Source organism: Saimiri boliviensis, chromosome 2 (assembly GCF_048565385.1).
Source record: "Saimiri boliviensis isolate mSaiBol1 chromosome 2, mSaiBol1.pri, whole genome shotgun sequence".
In the NCBI taxonomy this organism is placed as follows: Eukaryota; Metazoa; Chordata; class Mammalia; order Primates; family Cebidae; genus Saimiri; species Saimiri boliviensis.
In genome coordinates this window covers 90144865-90172347 of record NC_133450.1, presented here as the reverse complement: position 1 = coordinate 90172347, position 27483 = coordinate 90144865, and the positions used below count along the sequence as shown (strand labels likewise).

Here is a 27483-nt window from a genome sequence, read left to right as displayed (position 1 = left end):
TTATTATTTATTTGTTTTTTGAGACAGAGTCTCGCTATGTCACCCGGGCTGGAGTGCAGTGGCATGATTTCAGCTCACTGCAACCTCCACCTCCTGGGTTCAAACGATTCTCCTGCCCCAGCCTCCTGGAATAGCTGGAATTACAGGCACGCACCACGACACTTGGCTAATTTTTGTTTTGTTTTGTTTTTGTAGAGATGGGGTTTTACCATCTTACCCAGCTGGTTGCAAACTCCTGACCTCAAATGATCCACCACCTCGGCCTCCCAAAGTGTTGGGATTACAGGTGTGAGTCACCATGCCTGGCCTTACTTTTTATTTCTAAAATTTCTTTTTGAGACAGGGTCTTGCTCTGTGACCCAGGCTGGAGTGTAGTGACATGATCATAGTTCACTGCAGCCTCCAGCTCTGGGGTGCAAGTGATCCTCCCGCCTCAGCCTCCAGGGTAGCTGGGACTACAGGTGGTACCACCACACCTGGTTCTGTTCAGGGAGCTGCTTAGTTTTTCCCCAAGTTTTGTTTTGAGTCATTTGAACCTATATAAAAGTTACTGTGGGACAGTGAACATTGATCAATTGCTAATATCTTTCCGTATTTCTCATCTGTGTTACATGCATTTGTATTATCATACATACATTTTTTTCTGTATCATTAAGAATTAATATAGAGATGTTTCTGAAGATGTCACCTTTTTACTCTGAAATACTTCAACTCTTTCCTGTAACAAGGAAATTTTCTGATTTAACACAATAATTACAGCATTCAGAAAACTGAAATTTGAAGTCATACCTTCATTTAATGTACAGCCCACATAAAATTTCCCAGCTTTCCCAATAACGTTCTTTTAAAAAACTGTTTTGTTTTGTTTTAAATCTGGGATGCAGGCCAAGATCGCACAGTGTGCATAATTACCATGTCTTTTTAATTTTCTTAATCTAGAACAGAGGTCTACAAACTTTTACTGTAAAGTGAAATGTAGAGGTTGCAGGCCTTATGATCACTGTTACAGCTACTCAGAATTGTCATTGTAACACAAAAGCAGCTCTAGACGACATGTAAGTGAATACGCATGGTTGCGTTACAATAAATCTTTATTTACAAAATCAGGTTGTGGACCACCTTTAACCCAAAAGTCAGCTCCTGATCTAGAACGTTCTCCTTCCACACCCTACCTTTCTTTAACCAATGTTTAATTTTTTTTTTTAACTTTTTTAAATACAGAGTTTCTCTGTTACCCAGGCAGGAGTGCAGTGATGCAATCTCGACTCTGCCAACCTCCGCCCACTAGGTTCAAACAATTCTACTGCCTCAGCCTCCTGAGTAGCTGAAATTACAGGCATGCACTACCACACATGGCTAAATTTTGCATTTTTAGTAGAGATGGGGTTTCACCATGGTGGCCAGGATGGGTCTCAAACACTTGGCCTCAAGTGATCCACCCACCTTGGGCTCCCAAAGTGCTGGGATTACAGGCGTGAGCCACTGTGCCCAGCACCAGTCCCCCAACATTTTATTATAGAATTTTTCAGACACTAATAAATGGAAGCAATTTCACAGTGAACGCCCACATACCTAGATTTTTCTGTTCACATTTCATTTTGCGTAATCACATAGCTCTCCATCCATCTTAGTTTTGGATACATTTCAAAGTAAGTTGCAGATATCAATATGATTTCCCCTAAACATTTTATTATCATTAACTACCTTTTAAAAAAAATTCCAACCAGATGCAGTGACTCACACTTGTAATCCCAACACTTTGGGAGGCCAAGATGGGAGAACTGTTTGACTTCAGGAGTTCAAGACCAGCCTGGGCAATGTAGGGAGACCCTGTCTCTACAAAAAATAAAAAAAGTCACCAGGCATGGCAGTGCCGACTTGTAGTCTCAGCTACCTGTGAGGCTGAGGTATGGGAGAATTGCTTGAGCCCAGGAGGTTGAGGATACAGGGAGCTGTGTTCACACCACTGCACACTCCAGCCTGGATGATAGACCAGACCCTGTCCGTCTCACCGTCTCAAAAAAAAAAAAAAAAAAAAAAAAAAAATCCTGCATTGACAATTTTGAAGTGTCCAGGAAGTCATTTTGCAAAACATTCTCCTAATGTGGATTTGTCAGATTGTTTGCTGAAGACAAGATTCAGGTTGAACATTTTTGACACGGGTATCAATAATGTAATGACACATCTCTGGTGAGCTCATTAAAAGTACCAGTTCTTGGCCAGATGTGGTGGCTCGAGCCTGTAATCCCAGCACTTTGGGAGCCTGAGGTGGGCAGAGCAACTGAGGTCAGGAGTTCGAGACTAGCCTGGCCAACATGGTGAAACCCCCGTCTCTACTAATAATACCAAAATTAGCTGGGTATGGTGGCACACGTTTGTAATATTAGCTACTGGAGAGGCTGAGGCAGGAGAATCACTTGAACCTGGGAGGTGGAGGTTGCATTGAGCCAAGATCATGCCACTGCTCTCCAGCCTGGGTAACAGAGCAAGACTCCATCTCAAAAAAAAAAAAAAAAAAAAAAAGAGCACCAGCTCTTGAACCTCTTTTCAGAGACTCCATTTTGTAGGTTTTAAATGGGAGCCCAGAATACATTTTTTGTAAGTTTCCCCTAGTGAATCTGCTGTTCAGCCAACCTGGAAGTTAGCACATTATTTCATACAATGTTGACAGCAACCCATAATAAAATAGATGTCCTTATCCCTGTGTTTTGAATTAGAAAGCTGAGGCTCAGGTGGTTACGAAACTAGCTGGAGATTACTCACCTCTCCATGGTGCATCCACACTTGGAGCTCTGTGTGTTTGATGCTGACACAAGCCCAAGCATTGTCCTTTCTGCTAGACTGCCCCCTGCTGTCTGCAACAGTACTGCAACTAGAGTTCTTGCCTGTTAGTACCAGGCTGGTAGATATTTTCAAGTCAGGGTTAAAGCAGGGAGGGCCCAAGAAGATAGCTGCTATGGCCACATTTGATGGCCTCAACTGAGGCTCCAAACCCTTACTTCACCAAAGTTCCTCCAGCCCAGGAAGCTGTGGGTCTCTTGGGCCTGGGGCTTTGGGAGGCAGAACTCATGGCTTAAAGCCAGCATCTGCTTAAATGTTCCATAAGAGCCCCGAGGAGATCTAGTGTGTGTGTGTGTGTGTGTGTTTTCCTGATTCAGCTACACTCCTCCAAGGGTAAGGTTCAGAACACATTTGCCTTGGGTGTGGAGGAGCATCATTTTCACATCAGCACCCATCTGGTAGCTGCTGAGGCCAGTCTCACCAACTTCATGAAGCTGGAACATTCCTTCCTGCAGGTGTGTGGAGGACAGCTCAGGCCAAGGGCATGCTGGGGTGGGGGTTGGGGGGGCTCCTGGGACAGCCCTTGGAATAAAAAAGAAATGGTCCTAATGTCCTGGTTCCTGGGAGGAAGGGCAGGCAAGGCTGTGGAATGGACAAAATTTGCTGGAGTAGATTATCAGCTGGTGTCTTTATCCATCCCTTCTTCCTTTGGCATGATTTATTGAACATCTACTAGGTGCCAGGCACTATTTCAGAAGCTGGGGTGTGACCTAAAACAGAACTGATCAATCCTTTCTCTCACCAATTGTGTACTGTAGTGGGGGAGGTTAACTACCCAAAATGACACAAATCGACAGTAGTAAGATCTGGAGAAAATGTACTGAAGTGACTGAACAGTGAGTGTATTTAGATTAGGTGGCCAGAGAAGGCTCCACTGAGGAGGCGGTGCTTGTGCTAGCCTTGGATGGTTAAGTGCAGCCATTTGAAAATCTATGGGAAGGCCAGGCATGGTGGTTCATGCCTGTAATCCCAGCACTTTGGGAGGCTGAGGTGGGTGGATCACCTGAGGTCAGGAGTTCAAGACCAGCCTGACCAATATGGAGAAACCCCATCTGTATTTAAATATATATATATATACAAAATTCGCCAGGAAAAGGCATCCTTGGAAGGGGCTGTCATTCGTGGTCTGTGCAGCCATGCAGACTGTCAGTTTCTGTGTGAGAAACCCCCTGGGCACAGAGAAGAGCCCAACCCCAGACCTGACAGAATGCAGACCCCAGCTCGGGGGCACGGCTTGCCAGGTGGCCTGATGGAATCCTCCCAGTGTCACATTTGCCACTTGTGTGCCCTGGAAGGCAGAGGAAATGAGCAAGTCCTCAACAGGCCAAGGCAGTGTGTATGTGTTTGCATGCCTGTATGCACGTGTGCATGTATGCGTGCATGTGTATGCTGTGTGTGCACGTATGCCTGTGTGCATGAGTGTGTGTATATATGCACGTGCATGCACGTGTTTGTGTATTTGTGCCACCCTTGGTGAGCCTCACAGCTTGCAGCCTCACACTGTGGTCAGTGTTGCACGTGGTGGGTCAGCAGGTGGCAGGGAAGAGGCTTCCAGGCCTGCATTTGGTCAGCCTCCCCAGAACCAGTCACTGAGTGATGCCATGAGAACCAGCCAGTGCCAGTGTCTCTGGGCACAGCTCCCTGAAGCCCATCTGCAGGTGGGTGTCCTCTGTACAGAGCTCAGAGCTCACCACAGCACAAAGGGCCCCTGGGCACCCTCCTACTGTAGGGGTCTGGGAAAGCAGACTGTGCAGGGGCCTCAGGAGGTGGGGTCGTGATGCAGGAGGTAAGGGCAGCTTGACTCACCTGGGGGAAAAAGGAAGAAGACCCAGGCTGTGCAGACTGTTGCGAGGACTCAGCTATGGGGTGCCACCTGTCATACCCCGAGATGGAATGAGAGCATAGGATTGGGCGGCATGGGGGAGTGAGGAATCTGAGAGGGTGCAGGTCACTCATGCCTGTGAGGTCTCCAAGAGCGATGCAGGTTGTTGGGGGTTGGGACTGCTCCCATTAGATCTTGATTCAAGATGGTAAAAAACTGCTCCGAAACTCAGCGGCATCAAGCAAGCATTGGTCCTTGCTCACAAGGCTGTGGGTTACCTGGGCAGCTTTTCTGGTCTTCCACATGTTCAAGGTCTATAGGGTGAGCAGGCGGTTCTGCTGGCCTTGGCTGGGCTCTCTGACCTGCTCGGGGGCTGGCTGTCAGCTTTGCTCGGACATCCTGAGCTAAAACCAGGCTCCCTCCAACCCCGGGTGGCACCAGCCCAAAGGCGGGTAGGGTTGGTTCTCATGTGGCTGGGAAAGGGGTTCAAGGGAAGAAGTGTGGCGAGGCCTCTTAAGGCCTGGGCTTAGAACTGGTGCTCACTCGGTCACGTCACTGAATTGTATTAGAACATCACGAGGCCAGCCCAGGTCTGAGGGCTGAGGAGGTAAATGTCACCTCCAAGAGAAGCCTTGAAGTCTCATTGGAATGGGGATTCCCACAGCGACAGTGCAGGGTGTCAAGTGGTAATGGTGACAAAGTACGCACATAGCTTCCAAATTTTGTGAAAATTATCTGGGTGTGTGGCCCTGAGTGGCTACTTGCCTGAGCCGGCAGCGGCGGCTGCCAAGAGTCCTCTGAACCACCCTGGGGCTGCAGCTGCTGACCTCAGCTCACATGGCCTACCCTTTGTGTGTGTCCTCCCCAGCCCAGTGAAGCTCACCCACCCGCTGCCCCTCCACGTCCTCAGAGCATTTGGGAGGCAGCCAGCGGGACAGCCTGGTTGTCGTGTGGGATGGCAGGAACCAGGTAGGGGTCAGGGCTGAAGGTCACCCCAGCGCAGAGCTGAACTCCACTCTGCAGGCTGAGCAGGGTCCTTGGGGCCCTCCCCTGCTCGAGGAGTCTTACCTGGGGCTGAGAAGGCTGCACCATGTCCCACAGTCTCACTAGAAGGGCAGCAGGAGACCTGGGTCCCCACAACACCTTGACAGGCAGGGCAGTGACGTGGCTGACAGGCCGCGAATGCTTATCCCATGATAGGTGCTGTGGGTCAACCCACACCTCAGCCTCCAATCTGCTCAGTGCTATTAATAGTCCCATGTTCAGATGACGAAACTGAAGGACTTAGAGATGCTGTGACCTGTCTGGAGCCACAGAGCTAGGGAAGATAGTGGAAGAGGAGGGCGACCTCCAGTTTCATCTCTGTCACGTGTTTACTCCCTCCACTCCTCTCCAAGCCTCGATGTCCTCCTCTGAGAAATGGGCTGAGCTCTCCCAGGGCCTTGCACAGGGCTGGGTTTGTGCCTAACACCATCTGTCCTTGAAGCCTTGATCTTGATAGAGAAGGTGGTCTGGGCAGGTGGGAAAGTGGTGTGGCCTGTCTGGGTAAGGACCCTGACTGAGTCTGTCCCCCTCCCCAGGTGCTGGTCTCCTCCTCCCTATGGCTGGGGAAGAGTGAGCTGGCTGCCCGCCTGGCCCTGGCTCACCCATTCAATGTCCCCTGGCGGCAAGCTGAGGTAAGTGGCCTTGCTGAGAGCAGGGGTAGCAGGCAGAGCCGGTAGGTGATCGAGGATGTCCCAGGCGCCCTTGGTGGGGCAGAAGCCAGGAGCTACGTGGCTGAGCCTGGGGGGCTGAGCACCTCAGGTAGGAGGAGACCATCTTCATCAGTGACAACTTCTCCAGAATCAGAGCTCCTTGAAGCCTGGGATCTCCAGGGTCCTTCATTCAGTTGTTTCTTTATCAATACCTCATGAAGCACCTACTGTATACCATGCAGTGTTTGCGGACAGCTCACATTTCAACGTGGGGAAACAGGTCCAGGTGTCTCCAATTCATCATTTATAGTTGCCTGTTTAGTGGTAGCTTTGGGGACTGAGTGAGCAGCTGGGCACCCCATCTGGCTGGGTGGCCTCTGGCGTCTCCCATCGCCTCTCTGAGCCTTTCGGTTTTTCCATCTGTGAAAGGGAGGACAATAGACCAGTTGTCTGCAGGTAAAAGACACTCCAGAATTCAAGCCAAGGAATGAATTTAAAAATCAGAAGGTGTGATAAGCACCATAAAGCAGTAAAGATGGGCTGGGCGCAGTGGCTCAGGCCTGTAATCCGAGGACTTCAGGAGGTCGAGGCAGGTGGATCACTTGAGGTCAGGAGTTTGAGACCAGTCTGGCCAACATGGCAAAACCCTGTCTACTAAAAATACAAAACATTAGCCGGGCATGGTGGTGCACACCTGCTATCACAGCTACTCGGGAGGCTGAGGCAGGAAAATCGCTTGAGCCCTGGAGGCAGAGGTTGCAGTGAGCCAAGATCATGCCATTGCACTCCAGCATGGGTGACAGAGTGACACTCTAACTCGGGGGGGGGCGGGGGGAGTAAAGAGTATATAAAATTGAGAGTAACTAGGCAGGTGGGTGGGGGAGCTACTGCAGGCGGGTAGTCAGTGAGGGCCTCATGGGAGAGGCAGCCCTGAAATGGGAAGGACCAGGCTTGTGAAAAGCTGCAGAAGCAGCACTGCAGGAGGCAGGAAAAGCATGTGCAAAGGCCTATGTGGTGGGAAGGAGCCTGGTGCTTCTGGGAAAGCTGGAAGGGGAATAAGACAGGGGTAGAGTGCTTGGCGGGGGCGGGTGATCAGATGAGGTCCGCCAGGCAGGGACAGATCCTGCTGGGCCTGGTGGCCGCATGGAAGAACACAATTGCTTTCTGCCTTTGGAAATGCTGAGTCTGGGTGTTGCAGATGAGGCGGTTTTTTAAATCCAAGATGCTTTCAGTCTGCAGCCTGGGAACGGCTCTGGGCTCTTCCAGACAGGAGGGGCAGGGCATCTCTTCACCCTTCACCCTAACTCCTCTACAAGGATATTGCAGGAGGGCGGTGTCAGCTTCTCCATCCTCCCTAGCCTCTAATTTCCCAACAGAGATCTAATTTCCCTGCCTGGCGGCCTCCCCAGGGCAGGTATGTGGGGTCTGGCCGCTGTGCCCAGTGCGGGGCTCCCCTTTGCTCCAGGCTTTCTCAGCTGCACCCCCCTGCCCCAGGTCATGTATCCTATTCTCTATCAGCTCCAGGAAACTTTGGGCCTAGACCCACTCCGGGCCTGTGGGGCCATAACACAGACCCCAGACGTGTTCATTGAACAGCTTCACCTGTCCTGGTGCCAGCACCATATGCAGCAGAACTTGACACAGGAGGTGAGGCCTGGGGAACAGTGTCCAGGCAGGGAACTCCACGTGGCTCCACATGCTGCAGGAGTGCCCCGCTCTGGGACTGTGTGGTCTTGAGTTCCAGTGCTTGTGGGACCCTGGGCAACTCACTTCTCTGCTGTGCACCTTGGTTTTCTCACCTGTGAAATGGGCACAATACCCCCTTCCTACCTGGGATGTGGTGAGGGCTCTGGAAGACAAGAAAAGCATGTTTCCCACATGAGATGCTGGAAACAGATGGGGGAGGAGGTGAGATGCTAGTGGGCTTCTCAGGAGGGGGTGGAGGGAAATTGGGAGCTTAGGTTCCTGGAGGCATCAGGGACCAGGTCTCCTCCAGCATCACTACCTGATGGGCTCCTCATGGGGCCAAGCACTGTTCTGCAGAGCCTCGGGCAGGAACCCGCCCATGGAGAACTGGGGATAACTGACCCTGGAAGCCCTCTTCCTCTTCTGGGCCTCCCATCCGGGTTCCTGGGTCTCTCAGGCCCATCCCCCTAAGTGCTCACAGCGGAAATCCTGCCATGGTCAGAGTGCAGTGGCTCATGCCTGTAATCCCACCACTTTCGGAGGCTGAGACGGGGAATCATCTGAAGTCAGGAGTTCGAGACCAGCCTGGCCAACATGATGGAACGCTGTCTCTATTAAGAATACAAAAAAATTAGCTGGGCATGGTGATGTGCACCTGTAGTCTCAACTATCTGGGAGGCTGAGGTGGGAGAATGACTTGCATCTGGGAGGTAGAGGTTGAAGTGAGCCGAGATTGTGCCACTGCACTCCAGCTTGGGCTACAGAGCAAGACAGTGTCTCAAAAAAAAAAAAAAGAAGAAGAAAATCCTGCACCAGAGTGTAAGGGAGTGCTGTGGCTGATGAGGGCTCTGACAGTGGATTCCTGGCACATGATCTTGCCAGGTGAGGGTCTCCACCTGCAGCTGGCCATGGGCATTCTCTTACGTGATGAGCCCGACACATGGACCCTCTCATTCCAGAGGCATCGGCCATCTCAGCCAGACAAGATCATCATGGAGGCCATGCTGGAGCACGTCTTCAGGGCCTCTTGTGCCCGGCAGAGCTTCTGGGGAGAAGTACAGACGACTACGCACACTGACTGCGGCACTACCTCCAGCTGGGGCTCTGTGACCTGCCCAGGGTGAGTCTCCCCTGGAGAAAGGGGCAGCTGGAGGACCAGGGACCCGTCGTGATGAGGCAGTATGGAGGGTGGTGCCCACAGAAGGCAGGGGTGTGAGCGAGGCAGCCAGACGCCAGTATGGTGGCTCTGCCATTTGCCTGCTGGGTGACTGGGCAGGGTACATCTCCTCTCTGAGCTTCCAGTGTTTCATCTGAGGAATGGAAACAGCAGCAGGTTCCAGGTGTCAGGGTGATGGTGAGAGTTAAGATGTGACACAGCAATGCTCAGCCTTGGTGCCTGGCACAGAAGTTAGCATTGCCGTTGTCATGATTGCCTCAAAAGAGAGGTGTTGGGACCCCTTTTCCTCAACCCCTTTCCCCTCCTGGGGTTGGTAGCTGGTTCACTGGTTCTTTTATCCACCCACCCATCCATTCATTCACCCATCCTTCCTTCCTCCTTCCCATCTTCCATCCATCCCATTTCTGTCCTCCCACCCTTCCACCCTCCCTCCCTTGTATCCCTCCATCCCTCCACCATCCATCCATACCATCTGTCCTTGCATCCATCCATCTATCATCATCCATCTATCATCCATCCATGCATCCCAGGGACCCACACTCTTCTGTAAAGGGACAGATAGTAAATATTTTAGGCTTTATGAACCATCCAGTCTGTTTCAACTACCAACTCCACCACTGTCTTGTGAAAGCGGCTATAGATGATATGCATATGGCTGTATTCCAGTAAAAGTATTTATAACAGGGTTGGCAGTGAGACAGATTCAGCCCTGAACCATTGTTTCCCACCCCTTGTCTATTCCTCTGTTCAGAAAACATGTATGTGTTTTAACGATGCCAGGCTGTGCTCTAGTCTAGGTTCAGGGACTGGGTAGTGAGAGAGACGGCACAGGTGCTGGCCTCCTGGGTGGTGCATTCCAGCGGGGCCAGGAAGATACAGCAAACTAGAGCTGTTTGGTCTGTGGTCAGGGCGTGGTAAATGCTGTGCAGGGAGGAAGCAGGGAGTGGGGGCAGGGTGTTGGAAAAGGGGCCTCACTGGTGAGGGTTAGCCCTGCAGACGGACGGGGACTGAGGCAGGCCTTTGTCTTGAGGACCACGGGGCAGCCCTTATGGAGGGAGTGAGGGAGGTGAGGTTGGGAAGACGAAACAGTCTACAGGCCGTGCCAGAGCCTGGTTTCTCTTAAGTGCAGGTGACAATGTCTGATTTGCGTTTGTTTTTTTCTTTTTTTTTCCGGAGACAAGGGGTTTCGCTCTGTCACCCAAGCTGGAGTGCAGTGGTGCTATCTCAGCTCACTGCAACCTCCGCCTCCCAGGTTCAAGGGATTCTCCTGCCTCAGCCTCCTGAGTAGCTGGGATTATACGTGAGCGCCACCATGCCCGGCTAATTTTTGTACTTTTAGTAGAGACGGGGTTTCACCATGTTGGTCAGGCTGGTCTTGAACTCCTGACCTCGTGATCCACCCACCTCGGTCTCCCAAAGTGCTGGGATTACAGGTGTGAGCCACCACGCCTGGCCCTGATTTGTGTTTCTTAGAGGTTAGCTGGGGCAGGGGCAGGGGCAGGCATGGAGGCTGGGAGGTGGCAGGTGCTGCAGTATTTGGTATTCGAGGTGCAGGGGATGGTGAGAAGCAGCAGCTCTTACCACCCACCCCTGCCCCACCCTGTGCCTGCCTTGACACCCAGACTCTCATCCTAGGCCCTCTTGGTCTCCGGCAAGCACATCCTGGGCCAGCGTGGACCCAGCCCCAGCCCCAGCCCCAGTCCCAGCCCCAGTCCCAGCCCCAGCCCCAGCCCACAGCCTGCACCTCAGCCTGACCCTCCGAAACCACAGCAGGCCTTTCGCCCGACTTCTCCGGCGAGCTGGAGGTGGGTGGCTAGCACCAGGCTGACAGTCCCTCGGGAAGATGCCCAGACTTCCCTCCTGCTCCTCCCTGGCCAGCAGGCCCTCACTGCCTGGGCGGCCCCGCCATCTAGTGGCTACCTGAGGAACTGCAGACGAGCACCCCGGGTGGAACCAGAGCGTTACTCTGGGTGCAGGGAACACCTGCTGAACCCCAGGCTAGGCCTGGCGCCAAGACAAAGCAGCTCCTCCACCGGCCCAAAGCCCAGCCCTTCCTATAATGGAGAGGTAATAGCTGGGCTGCCCAAGTTTGAATCTGAGCCCAGCTGCCTCCTGGCACCTGAGTTTCCTCCCATGTAAAATGGTTATAATAATTGGACTAGCCCTAACTGGGGTTAATATTGCAAAAATTACATATGTTCACAGGCATAGATTGCTCAGAGCAATGCCTGGTGGAAAGCTGCCACTACGTAAGTATTTGCTGTCATTAGCCATTATTGGCCCCATCTCCCCCCTTCCTGCCTCCCAGCAGCCCTGGGAAGTAGGAAGGGGCAAAGTTTGCCTCCAATGCCTGCTCTGCCCTGACCTGCCAGGCGATCCCAGCAAGGAACCTCTCTGAACATCTGTTTCCTCATCTTGGATCAGGTAATTCATAGGGTGGTTTTGGGGGCTCTGGATAAGAGCCCTGGATAGAGCTCTGGATAGCAGTTCCCACTGCCGGCAAAGCCAAGGCACGTGACATAGCAGTTGCTCTCTCGGTGTTTCCATCGCCGCCTCTGTCTCCCTGGCTGGGTGAACTTGACCTTGTGACTTTCCTTTGCTGAGCCTCAGTCTTCCCCACTGTCAAATGGGAACATCTAACATCTCCCTTGCAGAATCCTTGGGAGATAAAGAGACATTTGTACATCTGCACACAGTAGGTGCTTGTGAGAAGGGAATTCCCTCCCTTACTGGCATCTGGAGCTGGATGAGGATGGCATTTGTGGGTTGATAGTCCAGCAGCTGCGGCCGTTTCAAAGGAGCTTCTCCTTCCAAGCTTCTTGTTCTCTGGGACTGATGGTCACTTCCCTTTTCCCAGCCAGGCTCCTGGCTGCTCCCAGATCTGTAAGCCCCATGCCTGATCGAACCAGATGCCTGGGAATGAGCCTGTGGTGGACACTCAGCAAGTGACTGGTCCTCTTGCTTCCCTGTCCCAGATTTATTTGGGATGGGTGTTGCGACGCCTCCTCATTGGTTCCATTCTGGGGTCTGTGGAGTGGTCAGAGGCTTTGTCAGCCTTCTTTGTTCCTCCCCACAACCCAGTGGCCCCAGGACAGATGAGGGACAGATTCAGGGAGGTCAGACACTCCGAGGCTGCACAGAGGTGGGTGGGGCCCTCGCTCTTCAGTGATAGCCAGCGGGGCTCAGGCTGACTCTGTGTGGTCTGCAGACTGTCCCCTGCCACAATCTGCCTGGCAGGATCACACTGTGCTCTGTGAAATTCCACAGGAATCCTAGGCTGTACCTTCTTAGCAACTTGGATCTCCTCAGAGATCAATGTGCTTCTGCATGTTTAGTAAGCACGCTGCATTAAGTTCCAAGGGCCACTGTATTAAACTGCCACCAAACAGAAGGCTTAATACAAGCGAGGCCAGAAGTCCAAAATCAAGTTGTCAGCAGGGCCACACTGCCTCTGAAAGTCCTAGGGAAGATACTCCCATACCACCTCTAGCTTCTGGTCACTGCTGGCAATGCTTGGCTATGATGGCATCGCGCCAGTCTCTGCCTCTGTCCCACATAGTGGCCTTCTGCCTTCTGGGTGCTGTCTTCACATGGCCTTCTCCTAGGAACAGCATTCATAGGGTGTGTGCCCTACCTTCATCCACTGTGGTCCCATCTTAACTTGATGATATTTGCAAAAAAACTATTTCCAAATAATACCGTGTTCACGGGTATAGGGGGTCACGACTTCAACATATGTGAGGAACCAAATTCAACCCGTAACAGACACAAACTCTTTTAAGTCCTTCTAAGTTTTGTGAACCATCGTTCTTTGTTTTACATACCTTGGAGCTGAGGCCCACAGAGGGTGCTGCCCTTATTGAAGGGTGCACAGCTTCTTAGCTGCAGTGTCTGGACTAGAATACAGGGTAGCTGAGGCTCCTTTACCTGGCAGGGCCTCCTCCAGGCTTCTGTTCTCTTGGGGCCTCTGAGCCTCTCCCCCACCCCATTCTAGACACCGGTCCTGGTCCCGGTCCCTGCCGTACCCCAAAGATAGGTGCTTGCAGGGATTTAGGTAAACTGCTCAGTGCCTGGGGGTGTTAGGCCAGGTGTTACCCGCATCTCCTTGAACTTGCTTAGAACTTGCAGTGGTTCCTATGCAAACTCAGAAAGCCTGGGCTGTTGGCAGAAACACCAGGGAACTGCGTATATTAGAAACACTAGTGCCTGGGGTGTCCCCTCGAACCAATTAAATCAGTGTCTGGGTGGGGCCTGGGAAGCCATCTCTAAGTTGCCCTGTAGAGGCTGCTGCTGGGTTGGTGGGCTCCTAGATGGTTATTTTACTTTTTTTTTTTTTTTTTTTTTTTTTTTTTTTTTTTTTTGATAAAGTCTCACTCTGTCATCCAGGCTGAAGGGCAGTGGTGCCATCTTGGGCTCACTGCAACCTCCGCCTCCTGGTTCAAGCAATTCTTCTGCCTCAGCCTCTCAAGTAGCTACAACTACAGGAGTGTGCCACTACACCCAGCTAATTTTTTGTGTTTTTGGTAGAGACAGCGTTTTACCGGATCAGCCAGGACGGTCTTGAGCTCCTGACCTCGTGATCCACGATCCACCTGCCTGGGCCTCCCAAAGTGCTGGGATTACAGGCGTGAGCCACCGTGCCTGGCCTAGATGGATATTTTAAAAATTGTTTAAATCTATTTGCTAAGAGACCGGCTAATTTTTGTGTTTTTGGTAGAGACAGGGTTTTGCCATGTTGCCCAGGCTGGTCTCAAACTCCTGGGCTCAAGTGATCTGCTCACCTTAGCCTTCTAAAGTGCTGGGATTACAGGAGTGAGCCACTGTGCCTGACCCCGAGTATTCTCATAGGTGCTTTCTGTGATGAGGCACTGGGAGCCTGGTGCCCTGGATATTGGGGGTGGTTATTGTGCCTGCCCTTTGTTTCCTACAGGTCCAACTACAGCCTCCTCAGCCAGCCCCTTCCTAAGCCTGGGGCTGGCAGGAGACAAAGACCAGGGACAGGGCCTGGGACAGACTCCACTCAGGACTTTGCCCTTCTGCTCCCAGCTTTGCGGCTCCAAGGCTCAGCGGGTTGGACTTCTGGGACGTGTCTCCACCTCAGCTTCTCAAAGCCTGGTCCAGTTGGAGGGAAATGTGGACAACAGGGAGGAGGAGGTGAGGCTGCCCATGTCCAGGGCCCCAGGCCGTCTCCAGGCTTCCGTGTCCCATGAGGAAAGTGAGTGGTGGCTGGGTCCCAGCTCGGCTCACTGGGTCATGGCCCCCATTGCCTCAAGAAAGGAGAGGGGTCTGGGCATATAGATTTCAGAAGTCAGGACTGGGCCCAGGGACTCACACCTACAATCCCAGCCCTTTGGGAGGCCAAGACAGGAGAATCGCTTGAGCTCAGGGGTTCGAGACCAGCCTGGGCAACACAGTGAGACTCCCATCTCTACTTAAAGCCTGGTGCAGTGGGGTGCTCCTGTGTCCCAGCTGCTGGGAGCAAGTGTGATGGTGCCACTGCACTCCTGCCTCAGTGACAGTAAGACCCTGTCTCCAAAAAAGGCTCAGGAAACCCTGTCAGGACTGCATGGCATCCCTCACTGACAGCCATGTCAGGTGCGGCGGCTGGGAAGGGTACAGAAGAGAGGGCTTCAGGTGGCTCAGCAGGTTGACTGAGGTGGTGCAGCTCCAGGTTCTCAAGTCCTAGGGCTTTGAGGCTTGGCCTGGGGCAGTAGGGAGCTACAGAAAGCGGTGGAGGAGGAGGCCGCTGGAAACATCAGGGTGCCCCAGCAGGTCCCCTTCTGGCTCCAGGGGGCAGAGGAGAGAGTGTGGTGCTGCGGACATGTGCCCACAGGCGGTCAGCAGAGGTGGAGCTCCTGTTCCAGGATGACAGGCAGCCCTTCCGCCCCTGGGATGCCTGACCTTTCCGGCTGCCAGCCACAGCCTCCTACTGGCTGCGTACGGCTGCCAGGGGCACCTGCGGGGCCATGTGGAGGTGAGAGGGCCTGGACTGGGACACAGGGAAGGGGTTACCATTCTCTCTCTGGGCAGAGGCCACAGTGTCAGGAACCCCAAGCTCTTTGGGCCATCTGTGCCCAGAAAAACAGAGCACATGGCCCCAGGGTGAGGCCCGCACCTGCCGCTGGCACCGAAACCTTTTGTCTATTTCATTCCTATGCTGCCCCGAGGTAGCCCCAGCCTCTTCTCTGTCCTAACAGTCCAGGATTGCAGCAGTTGGCTCCCAGGTGCAAGCTTGGCTAGAAAAGAAGGTTCCAGCACCTGGTGGGTAGCAGAGGGGGGAAGGATTGGGTGGAGAGCTCCCCCTCTGGCCTGGCTTGTAGCCCCCACTTGCCAGTCATCCCACCCTGGGCAAGAGGGTCTGGGGCTCTCTCTGCCCTGGACCTCACCCTGATTCTGCCTTGGCTTCCCTGCATAGGTACAGCCAGCAGGCACCCTGGATGGCATGGCAGGCCTCCTCCTTCAGCTGTCCCAGGCAGGGCTAGAGGCGGTGCAGGCAAGTGGCTGGGCTGTCACCACCTTGTGGGGCTAGAGCCAGGCCAGGCAGGCACGGACTCAGCACCTGCCTCTTTAAATGGACTGGCTGCAGGTGGGGCTGGAGCAGGTGTGGAATGAGCTGCAATGTGAGTGTGGGAGGGAGGGCTCAACCCTGCACCAAAATCCACGCCCAGTCCGGGGCCCTAAGCCTTCACATTGGCCTATGGCATTGTTTCAATCAGAATGGTGGCCTTGCTTCCCGCCAGCCTGCAGCCCAGCTGTGTTGAGACCCCCGCCTTACTTCTTACGGACCTACAGTCTTGGGTTTTTTGCTGTTGTTTTTTAACAGAGTCTTGCTCTGTTGCCCAAGCTGGAGTGCTGTGACACGAATTTGGCTCACTGCAACCTCCGCCTCCCAAGTTCAAGCAATTACTGTCTCAGCCTTCCAAGTAGCTGGGACTACAGGTGAGTGCCACCACGCCCAGCCAATTTTTCTATTTTTAGTAGAGATGGGGTTTCACCATATTGGCCAGGATGGTCTTGATCTCTTGACCTTGTGATCCACCTGCCTCAGCCTCCCAAAGTGCTGGGATTACATGTGTCAGCCACCGTGCCTGGCCCAACCTTCTTTTTTTCCACGGTCTGCTGTCTTATTCTTACAGGGTCTCCAAGCTAATATCCCTTATGCCTGCTGCCTAGGTTTCTCCAGTCTTCTGCCTGCTTTCTTTTGAGTGGACAGCCTTGTTTCTGTGAAGCTCACTGCCACAGGGTCTCTTTCTGGTTCCATGACGAGCTCTCTGTGGCCTTGTGATCGTTAAACGCTCACAGTTACTGCCCTCCTGGCAGGACTAAGAACTTCTGGCCTCTCCACCATCCAGGACTAATGCCCAGCCCAGCGCAGAGCCCCCAAGACCCTGCCCAGTGCCAGGGTGGGCGTACCTCTGACTGGCTATTGAATGTCACCTCCATAGCCTCTCTGCTGTGCCAGAGTCCTATGGCCACCCACAGGGCAGTGAATTTGAGAGTGCTCCACAATTCGGCACACTGTGCTGTTTACAGCTGTCACTGACTACAGTGAGAGGAGGCAGGAGTGTTTCCACAGGGAAGGGGGCTGGGGCAGAGTCCAGGGGGAACCAGGGCCAGCACCTAGTGTCCTCTCCCAGTCCCAGCGCCTTCACATGGGAGGCACTTGGCTGTCCCAGCACTATGTGACCCAGGGTGTTTAGTGGGGCTGCCCCATTGGCAGGTGCTGCTTGGCGCAGACCACACTGTCAGACTCCTAGGAGGCAAGCAGGGGTTCAGCATAAACCACATTTGTGCACACAGTTCAGGCGCAGAGAGCCTTGTATCCCTTCTAGGAGTGGTGGGAACCCTCCCCCAATCCAAGTTCCCAGACAAGCTATGAGCAGGCCATGCAGAGGTGGCTCGGGTCTGCTGTGACAACTCACCCGCAATCTCCAGTGCCTGTTGCTCTATTCCTTTTCCCCCACTCCCCAACCATCTTTACCCCAGGAAGAGGCCCTGTTTCCTTGAGGCCCAAGCTGGGCCTCTGACCTGCCCAGAGGCCTCATGGTGGGTGTTGGCTTCGAGCTGCAGGGCCCCTGGCCACACTGAAGGACTCCTACCTGGAAGTGACGCTGCGGCCCCTGAAGGCCGTAGTGGGAGCAGGCAGAGGAGGCCATGTGGCAGCTGCAGACCTGGGTGCCCGGGATGCCAGGCATCAGGGGTGCCAGGCCCATCAGGGTGGCCCTGGGGCCATGAAACGCACCCTGGAGCTGGTGAGTGAGAGCAAGGATGGGGCGTGTCTGGCAGCTGAGGACGACCAGGACAGCTCTCACTATCCCCTCCCTCTCCAGGTGGCCCACCAGATACTGTCCTGGGCTGAGGCCACGTTCTCACGGGCACAGAAGAGGCCCTGCAAACCCCTGCTGGACCTGTATGGCCTCACAGCCAGGTAACACAGGGTTGGGAGTGGCGCATCCAGCGTTCCTGCCACATATTAGGCACAATGCTGAATGCTTTGACACACACTGACTCCTCTGACCACCCTGCACAGAGGCTTCTTCACTCCCCATTTCACAGAAGAGGAAGCTGGGGTTCCTTCCTCACTCCGTAGAGACCTCGTGAGCATGGTTCCAGTGCAGGCAAGATTTTAGGAGCTGCTGCAGAGGAGCGCAGTGGGCAAGGCTGACCCCTGCCTTCAGGAAATTCAGTTTTACTCAGACAGACATGAAGCCCAAGAAATAATCTACAGCAGAGTGTGCACAGCTCCCTGCAGAGAGCCTGAGAGTCACCTCTTAAGCAGGCCATTCCGCTGTCACATTTTCTTTTGTTTTATCTTTTTTTTTTTTTTTTTTTTTTTTTTTTTTTTTTGCTCTGTAGCCCAGGCTGGAATGCAGTGGTGTAATCTCAGCTCATTGCAACCTACGCCTCCTGAGTTCCAACGATTCTCCTGCCTCATCCTTCTGAGTTGCTGGGACTACAGGTATGTACACCACCGCACCTGGCTGTTTTTGAGTTTTTAGTAGAGGCAGGGTTTTGTCACTACAGGCTGGTCTCAAACTCCCGACCTTAGGTAATGCACCCTCCCCTTGCCCTTTCAAAGTGTTGGGATTACAGGCATGAGCCACCACTCCCAGCCTGTTTTGTAATCTTTTAAGTACACAAATCCCTTCTTTCTTGCAGGCCCTGCAGAAGCCGGCTACAGGCTGGGTGTGGCCCACTGCTCAACATTTACCACCACTGAGCCATACCTTAGGTGGCAAATGCTGGAGATGGAACATTGGTGAGACGGTGGGATGGGGATCCTATGGTGTGGCCATGGCCAGCTTTGAGGAGAAGGTACAGTTCAAGCAAGAGCCATGGGGCCAGCGTGGGAAGAGAGCTCCAGGTGGGGGCACCTCTGCACAGAGGCCTGGGAGAGGGATGTGCCTGGCCTGTTGGTTTTTGAGATGGAGTCTCATTTGCTGTCACCCAGGCTGGAGTGCTGTGGTGTGATCTCAGCTCACTGCAACCTCTGTCTCTCAAATTCAAGTGATTCTCCTGCCTCAGCCTCCCAAGTGGCTAGGATTACAGGCATGTGCCACCATATGTGGCTAACGTTCGTATTTTTAGTAGAGTCAGGGTTTCACCGTATTAGCCAGGCTGGTCTCAGACTCCTGGGCTCCAGAGACTTGGCCTCCCAAAGTGCTGGGATTACGGGCAAGAGCCACCATGCCTGGCCTGTTTTAATAGCAAGCTGGTTGGGCTGAAGCAGAATGTGAGCAAGGGAGAGTGGATGTAACTGGGAGGGATTGGGAGGTCCCGAGGCTGAAGGGTAGCAGGGAGGACTCTGGCTTCTGCTCTACCTAGGAAGGACATGATCAGCCTTTCACTTCAAAAGGCCCCTTTGGTTCCTGGGTTGAAAACACAGTGGTGGTAGATGGAAGTGGGGAACCAAGTCTAGAGCAGGGGCCTGGGGACCCAGTATCCTTTTCCCTCCCAGGCATGAGACCCACCAGGAACCGGGCTCCAGGAAGGGAGGCAGCCCCCTTCTTCCATGCTGGTGGCCTCACAGAGCATTTGGACTCCAGCTCTGCCTCTAACTGGGATTCCTCTGCATCGGCTCTGTGTGCCTCAGTTTCCCCAGCTGTAGAATAGGGACTAGACCCACATCATGGGGAAAAGGCTCCATGTAAAACAAGTTCCTGCTCCTGCCGCCTGCCTTGCGGTCAGAATGTAGGCTGAGGAAGGGAAGAGCTCCCAGGGCAGGGCTTTGGCTTGCCTGAAGAATCACCTGCCTGGTTATTTGCTTACCTGGTGAGTGGGATCTGGTGAGGGTGCCAAAAAATGGATTTAGCTGGCAGGGAGAGAGTTCAGGCTGCTTTGTGCCCCCAGCTGCAGGGCTTCTGGGCTCCCTAGAAGGTAAGTGAGTCCACCTGCCCCTGCACCCCCTCCACCAGCCCATCAACAACAGAGTGAGCAGTGTTCCTCAACCCACTCCACCCACACATGAGCTGAGATCTCCCAGATCATTCAGATCTCCCAGGCTTGACACTACTCTACATATTGAGAAAGTTCCAGTCCTCCCCTCAACTGTAGACACTTTCTAGACCTGTTAGTCAGGCACAGTGGCTCATGCCTGTAATCCCAGCACTTTGGGCAGATCACGTGAGATCGGGAGTTCGAGACCAGCCTGGCCAACATGGTGAAACCCTGACTCTACTAAAAATAAAAAAATTAGCCAAGCATGGCAGTGAGTGCATGTAGTTCAAGCTACTCTGGAGGCTGAGACAGGAGAATCACTTAAACCCAGGAGGCAGAGGTCGCAGTGTCAAGATAGTAACACTGTACTCGAGCCTGCAAGGGCAGGTACTGTGGGGGCACAGGGAAGCCTGTAGAGGCTCGTGGCATCACAGTGCCAGGCCCAGAGCTTACTGGACTTCCCAAGGTCCTACGGGACTCGGGCTGAGGCTACACATCCTGCTTTTGTCCAGAACATAAGGCCTGGCCCAACAGAGGAGTACCATGGGTGGTTCAGGGCTTCAGGCCAGCTCTCTCCCTGTGGGCTCTGCTGGAACAGAAGGCAGACCTCCCATTACAGCTAGAAGGGCACTAATTGAGTTCAGATTCGCAGGTCAGGGGTGATCTGGTGCTGTGATGAGCGGCTCTGGGCTCCTGCGGAGCTTGCGTGTGGCTCAGGTGAGTCGGCTAACCTCTGTGGACTTGGATTCCTCCACTGTGAAATGCAGGTAACCATGTGGCTCGCTCACATGGGTAAGAGGCATGTACGGTTCTTAATGCATGAGGGAGCCCCTCATGTCCATGGGGGAGCCACAGTACCCAGGCCTGGCAAAGAGCGGTTTATCTGTGTGTGACTCACATGGAGGCCTAGGGCTCCCTAGAAGCATGGATGCAGTCATGTCTAAGCAGCACGCTGATGCTGCAGAAAACAGCCTGGTCTTCAAGTTCTGTGTGTGTGACCATGGGCTTCTCTGTGCCCCTCAGTTCTGATACCTGACCACGGGACTGGTAGTGCCTCCCACGGGATGCTGGCCCTGGCCAACAGGTATCTGGCTGTGCATGGTGGATGGTGCTGTCCCACCACGGGCACGAGCACCCCCAAGGCACAGCTCAGGGGCCTCGCTGGCTGGACTGGTCGGACCTGCTCCTGCACAGGCCATCTCTTCCTTACCCTCAAGAGGGCAGATCTGCAGGACACTGCTGTCCTGTTTGAGTGAGCCGTTGGCCATCCACTTAATGTCTTTTTCCCCCCAGTAGCTTGAGATTAAATGGATGACTTGTATGATCTGTTTTTTTTGTTTTGTTTTGTTTTGTTTTAGACTAGGTCTCACTCTGTTGTCATGGTTGGAGTGCAGTGGTGTGCTCTCGGCTCACTGCACCCTTGACTTCCTGGGTTCAAGTGGTCCTCCTACCTCAGCCCTGCAAAGCTCTGGGATGGCTTAGCACCACTGTGCCTGGCCGATCTGTGAATTTTAAGTGCACGATTCAGTGGCTTCTAGTTTGTTCAGAGTTGTGCATGCCTCACCACAATCGATTTTAAAACGTTTCTATCATCCTCAAATGAAACACTGTAGCTGCCCGTCTGCCTGCTGTGTCCATGGCTGTGCCTGCACTAGACAGCTGATATAAATGGAAGCATAGAATACGTGGCCTCTGAGCCAGGCTTTGTTACTAAGCACAGCATTCTTGTAGCGGGTCTCAGGACTTGATTCCTCATTAGGGCTGAATCGGCCATAGACCTTCAGCTCATGTCATCCTGAAGCTGGTGGGGTATCACTGGGCCTCTGGCTGCTGCACCAGGGGAGGGGGACTCCTGGTCTCAGGGCAGCCTAAGCCAGGGCTCTAGGCATTGTGGTGCCCAGCAGGCACTGTGCTCCCACTGTGGTGGGTGGAGCTGGCTCCACATTGCCTTTGGGGCTGCTTCTCCCCAGACCATGCCCTGGTAGTCGGGGCCCAGCACGTGGTGACTTTTGACAGCCGGGTGTGGGCCTCAGCATCCAGTGCAGCAGCATCCTCCTGGCCCAAGACTTTGCTCACAACACATTCTCCCTGATGCTGAGTTGAACAAGCCTGGGGCTCATGGCCCTGACCATGGAGCTGAAACACGTGACCCTCATCTTCTACCCCAACCTACAGGTAAGGAGGAGAGCCCGAGCTTCCCCTGGAGACCTGTGCCTGTGGCAGGTTGGGGTTTGTCCCCTGGCTGTGGGTCAGCCCTCCTGCCCACCCTCTCTGGTCCACAGGCATACAGGCTATACCACTCCTACCTGCCGGGGGAGAGCTGTCCAGACCTCCAGCTGCCTCCTGCCATGACAAGGAGGGATGTCCCCAGGATTGAGCTGGCCAGTGAGGATGGGGTCTCCGTCTCCTGTGGCGTGCCCACTAGCTTCTGCAGCCTGACTCTGGGCCTCTGGCACCACGGTGAGTCTGGGCCCCGGCAGGGTTGGCCCCACCACCAAGAGCCTCTTCCGGATGCACAATTCTCAGCTTCCAGTGCGACAGGTCCCCGGGCTGTAGGCGGTGACTGTGGTTGAGATGAGATGATGGCACTGAGGCCCAGGGCTTTCTGCCCCCAACCCTGGGACATGGCTCCCTGGGATAAGGGTGGAGTGGGCCCTTCTGTGGTACCTCTGCCAAGGAACATAAAGGGTGGGCCTGGATTCTGGCCACTCGAGCTGAGGATCTGGAGAGGGGATGGGGGGACACATGCTGTCCTTAGTCCTTGTGCTTTCTCTCCCTCCTTCGATGAGGGTATGGAGCCAGGGCCGGAGGTGGCAGGATTCTACCGCTTCTGAGCGTGCCTCAGGCTTGTCTCTCATACAGGTCCCCAGGGGGAGGATCACAGGCTCTCAGGACCTCCTCAGCTTCCCTCCTCCCTACAGGCATATCATCCGCTGGCCTTCTGGGCACCAATGACAATGAAGCAGGCAATGAGCTGATGTTGCCGGCTGGCTCTGTGGCCCGCAGCCTGGAGGAGCTCAGCCTGGCCTGGCAGGTGAGCAGGTGTACCTGCCCTTCCTCCCTCTGGCTGAGACTCTTGAGGGCTGCTGGCTGCAGAGTCCCAGGAGAGGCCGGTGGCCTGCTGGCTCTGCAGAGGTCTTTGCAGAACCAGGGTTGGGGGAGTCTCCTGCTGCGGCCGATGTATATGGGGGAGCCACATGGTCCAGCGGGAGGCCTGCGTTTTGCATCTGTCCCACCAGGTGGATGGTCACTGCAGGGCCACCGAGAAGACTCAGCCGACCTGCCCAGGACAAAGCCCCCACCTGCTGGGCCTTCTTCCAGGACCCCCGTTCCAGCTTGGGGAACTGCTTCTGGGTGGTGAGTGTCAGCCTGGCCCCTGGGGCCAGAAAGGCCTTTCCCCAGTCTACCCTGGGGAGTGGCAGGGAGGAGGGGCCTAGGCTAGAGACAGTGACTGGGTGGCCCTGATTTCAGGTGGACCCTGAACCATTCCTCAGCCTGTGTGTGCAGGACCCCTGTGGCACCCGGAAGCTCCAGCCTGCCTCCACTCTGGCGGCCACCTATATCCACCTGTGTGCCTGCAACTTCAGGACCCTGGCCCCTCCTCCACAGTGTGGTAAGCCACCCCAGCCGGCTGGCAGTCTGCCCCCTGGCTGGCATCTGCCTTCCAGCTGGAGGAAAAATCCCTCTCTCTTGCCAGGGAGAACAAATAATTGTCATTCAAGGAGCTAAGAGTCAAAACAAAACATTTACGGCCTGATACAGCTCGGATGTGTGTCCCCTCCAAATCTCACGTTTGTTAGAGGGGGTACATCCCTCATGGATGGCTTAGCATCCTGCATTTGGTGAAGCGTGAGTTCTTGCTCTGTTAGTTCACCTGAGAGCAGTTTGTTTATAAAAAGCCTGGCCCCTCCTCTCTCTCTCTTTGTACCCACTCCCATTTCTGCCATGATTGTAAGCTTCCCGAGGCCTCGCCAGAAGCCAAGCAGATGCTGTAGAACTGTGAGTCAATTATCTCTCTTATTTATGATCTACCCAGGCTGGAGTGTAGTGGCAGAATCTCACCTCACTGCAACTTCCACCTCCCAGGTTCAAGCAATACGCCCTGCCTCAGCCTCCCCAAAATACAGGCAGTTATTTTTGTAGAGATGGTGTTTTTCCATGTTGGCCAGGCTGGTCATGAATTCTTGACCTCTGGTGATCCACCTGCCTCTGCCTCCCAAAGTGCTGGATGACAGGCATGAGCCACCACGCCCAGCCTCACTAGGGATTGGAATGTCCACTCTCGTTTAGGGAAAATGCTCAGCCCCTGTTTTCCCTCTGCTCTCATACTGCAAAAATCATTATCAACACAGAAGATGACTTCTGTAAGCAAATGTGTGGGGGTGTGTCCCCACTACCAGGGTGGACCTCTAATTCAGTTCTAACACTAGCTACCTTGAGATTCTTCAGCCAGTGTTGCATATGACTGCCACAGCCAAAGCACCACTAAAAGGGCACAGAAGTCAGTGGCAACAAGAGGAGTGGACTTCTAAGAGCTTCAGATGCCAGAATTAGTGGCTGCCATTCACAGACATTTAAAACTTAATGAATTCAACAGCAGAAGAGAAAATTAATCAACTGGAAATATGACAAAGGGCAGATGATATGACAGGATCCAACATGTCTTAAAGAAATTCCAGGCCGGGTGTGGTGGCTCAATCCTGTAATCCCAGCACTTTGGGAGGCCAAGATGAGTGGATCACCTAAGGTCAGGAGTTTGAGACCAATCTGGCCAACATGGTGAAACCCCGTCTCTACTAAAAATATAAAAATTAGCCAGGCGTGGTGGTGTTTGCCTGTAATCCCAGCTACTTGGGAGGCTGAAGCAGGAGAAACACTTGCACTCAGGAGGTGGAGGTTGCAGTAAGTTGAGATCTTGCCACTGCACTCCAGGCTGGTGACAGAGTAAGAGAGTCTGTCTCAAAAAAAAAAAAAAAATCGGCCGGGCGCGGTGGCTCAAGCCTGTAATCCCAGCACTTTGGGAGGCCGAGGTGGGTGGATCACGAGGTCAAGAGATCGAGACCATCCCGGTCAACATGGTGAAACCCCGTCTCTACTAAAAACACAAAAAATTAGTCGGGCATGGTGGTGCATGCCTGTAATCCCAGCTACTCAGGAGGCTGAGGCAGGAGAACTGCCTGAACCCAGGAGGCGGAGGTTGCGGTGAGCCAAGATCGCGCCATTGCACTCCAGCCTGGGTAACAAGAGCGAAACTCTGTCTCAAAAAAAAAAAAAAAAAAAAAAAAATCCAGAATGAAAACAGAGACAGGACCCAGGACCCTTTAGAGTCAGGAGGCACAATCCCCAAATCCATCCATACCTAGACCCATCCAAACACAATTGCAGAAAAAACAAAGAAAAGGTCCTAAAAGCTACTCAGAAGGGTCGAAAGAAGGAAGAACATGAGAACTGCTTTCCCACCCGCAGCAACAGAAGACAGTGGAGTAACAGAAAGTAAGCATGAGGTTAGAGATGATCTGCAGCTCAACTACTACTGAATGAAATAACCTCTCAGCACTGATCTGCCTAGAGATCAGTGGACAAATGGACACTTACTCAAGGGATACATCCACATGTTCATTTACACACTGTCTGTGTCTGCTCTCCTGCTACAGCAGCGGAGTACTGCTAAGAGAGACCATATTTTTGCTCTCTGAAAGACTTGATTAGAAAGATGGAAAGATAAGCTACAGATTGGAAAAAATGTTTACAAACCACCTATCGGACCAAGGACTCATCTCCAGAGACTCATCTCTAAAGAACTCAAAGCTCAAAAGTAGGCCAGGTACAGTGGCTCACGCTTGGACTCCTTGCACTTTTGGAGGCTGAGGTGAGATGGCTTGAACCCGGGAAGTCAAGGCTACAGTGAGCCATGATTACACTCCTGGTTGCATGACAGAGTGAGACCTTGTCTCACAAAACAAAACCTCCAAAGTAAAAAATGGGAAATAAACACATCAACAATGTTTGCACTCCCAGCCATAGAGAAACAAGGTAGTGCTACACACCTGAGCTCCGGTGAGTTCCAGCATGGGTTGGTGAGTTCCGGGGACTCCGTGGCATAATGCATTAGCTGAACATCCAAATGGCCAGGTTGTGATTTCAGCATCCACTTATGAGTGTACTAGAAAAAGCACTGTTCTAGTACCAAAAAAGGTGGTGGCTGCTGAGAATAAAGCGAGGCTTAGAGGCAGGAATCAAGGTCATGGTCTACCAACCAGATCCTCTCGGGAAGCAGCATTGGACTCATGAAGTGCCAAGACAGCAGGTGGTGTGGCTCCACGGGACTCTTGAAGAATCTGGGAATCAAGCAGAAGCACTCATTGTTCTGACCGTGTAAATACAGAACTGTAAGCTACTACAGCCATCAACAAAACATCTGGCAGGACAAGCAACTCAGAAGATTTACAGCCACAAGGTAACAATGGACTATTATCTGCAGTTAAGGTCCTCTCCCTTCCTCTTAGGGCTTATTTATCTATTTGAGACAGAGTCTTGCTATATCACCCAGGCTGGACTTCAGTGGCACCATCTTAGCTCACTGTAACCTCCATCTCCCGGGTTCCAGCAATTCTCCTGCCTCAGCCTCCTGAGTAGCTGTGATTACAGTCAGGTGCCACCAAGCCCAGCTAATTTTGTGTGTGTGTTTTTAGCGGAGATGGGGTTGCACCATGTTGGCCGGGATGGTCTCAAATGTCTGACCTCATGATCCGCCTGCCTGGCCTCCCAAAGTGTTGGGATTACAGATGTGAGCCACCATGTCCGGCCAGGTTTTTTATTACTATTTTTTAAACAAGGGCTAAATTCTTCCCCTCTCAGACACCAGTGAAGTATTTAAGAAAAGCACTCACCAATTATAGTGAAATTTTGAAAGACAAATTAAAAGGTGGTTAAAATGTGACATGGGAAATGCCCCATAAAACTGCATACCTCAACCATACGTCGGCTTTCTGTTGAAATTGCTCTCTGTCACCCTGATGTGACAGGCAAGCAGTCCAAACCCACGCCATCTTGGCCCCTGTGACTTGTAGTAAGTAACTAAGGCCTGTAATTTCCACCCTACCCAGACAATGTGTAAACTACACTTATCTTGACTTCCGTGAACCACTTAAGTAACAATTAGAATGACCAAAGTTCCCTGGCCCTGGGAATGTCTGAAGCCCCTCACCCTCATCCCCACGCAGAAGGTGGTTTACGGGCATAAAAGGTCTTGACACCCTCCCTTTGAGGCCGTGGGTTAGAGAGACTCGAGTCCTCAGCACCACCGGCAATGAAGACCCTGTAATTTGGCCTACTCTTTGTCTCAGTGGTGATTTCGCGCTCGCTCGGTTACAACTATAAATTACAACATAAAGGCATCTCATGAACTCTCATAAGAAAAAGAGGAAGAAATTAAGACACTTTTTATTATCTTTTTGAGACAGGGTCTTGCTCTGTCCTCCAGGCTGCAGTACACTGGTGCAGCCTCCCAAGTATTCGGGATTACAGGAATCTGCCACCACGTTTTTGTATTTTTAGTGGAGACGGGGTTTCACTATGTTAGCCAGGCTGGTCTCGAACCCCTGACCTCATGTGATCCTCCCACCTCACACCTGACCAGAGAAATTAAGACATTCTAGGCCGGGCACGGTGGCTCAAGCCTGTAATCCCAGCACTTTGGGAGGCCGAGGTGGGTGGATCACGAGGTCAAGAGATCGAGACCATCCTGGTCAACATGGTGAAACCCCGTCTCTACTAAAAATACTAAAAATTAGCTGGGCATGGTGGTGCGTGCCTGTAATCCCAGC

The 27483-nt window shown here is 53.0% G+C and overlaps 2 protein-coding genes across 18 annotated transcripts in view; one reads left to right on the top strand and one right to left on the bottom strand.

Moving 5' to 3' along the window:
- Window positions 1–27483, top strand: part of LOC104650532 (uncharacterized) — a 487983-nt gene that overhangs the window by 431804 nt on the left and 28696 nt on the right. For 8 of the 15 annotated variants that reach the window (XM_074393864.1, XM_074393866.1, XM_074393865.1 and 5 more), the window contains 12 exons: window positions 6244–6339; window positions 7876–8004; window positions 9003–9163; window positions 14267–14374; window positions 16044–16159; window positions 17291–17648; window positions 18077–18179; window positions 18380–21832; window positions 21940–22117; window positions 22579–22691; window positions 22897–23014; window positions 23129–23270. In XM_074393864.1, the coding sequence (XP_074249965.1) occupies window positions 6244–6339; window positions 7876–8004; window positions 9003–9163; window positions 14267–14374; window positions 16044–16159; window positions 17291–17648; window positions 18077–18101 (993 nt within the window). In that variant the 3' untranslated portion in view covers window positions 18102–18179; window positions 18380–21832; window positions 21940–22117; ... (1 more) ...; window positions 22897–23014; window positions 23129–23270. Of the gene's footprint in view, window positions 1–6243; window positions 6340–7875; window positions 8005–9002; window positions 9164–14266; window positions 14375–15010; window positions 15090–15635; window positions 15710–16043; window positions 16160–17290; window positions 17649–18076; window positions 18180–18379; window positions 21833–21939; window positions 22118–22519; window positions 22692–22896; window positions 23015–23128; window positions 23271–27483 lie in introns of those variants that run through there. The other 7 variants (XM_074393872.1, XM_074393875.1, XM_074393869.1 and 4 more) reach the window with 7 other exon arrangements.
- Window positions 1057–27483, bottom strand: part of LOC120360973 (uncharacterized) — a 123768-nt gene continuing 97341 nt past the window's right edge. For 2 of the 3 annotated variants that reach the window (XR_012516288.1, XR_012516289.1), the window contains one exon: window positions 1057–25995. Coding sequence is in view for 1 of the 3 variants with exons in the window: in XM_074393878.1 (XP_074249979.1) it covers window positions 6621–6777; window positions 21964–22379; window positions 25705–25728 (597 nt within the window). In the remaining 2 variants the exon portion in view is untranslated. The remainder of the gene's footprint in view (window positions 25996–27483) is intronic. The other variant, XM_074393878.1, reaches the window with a different exon arrangement.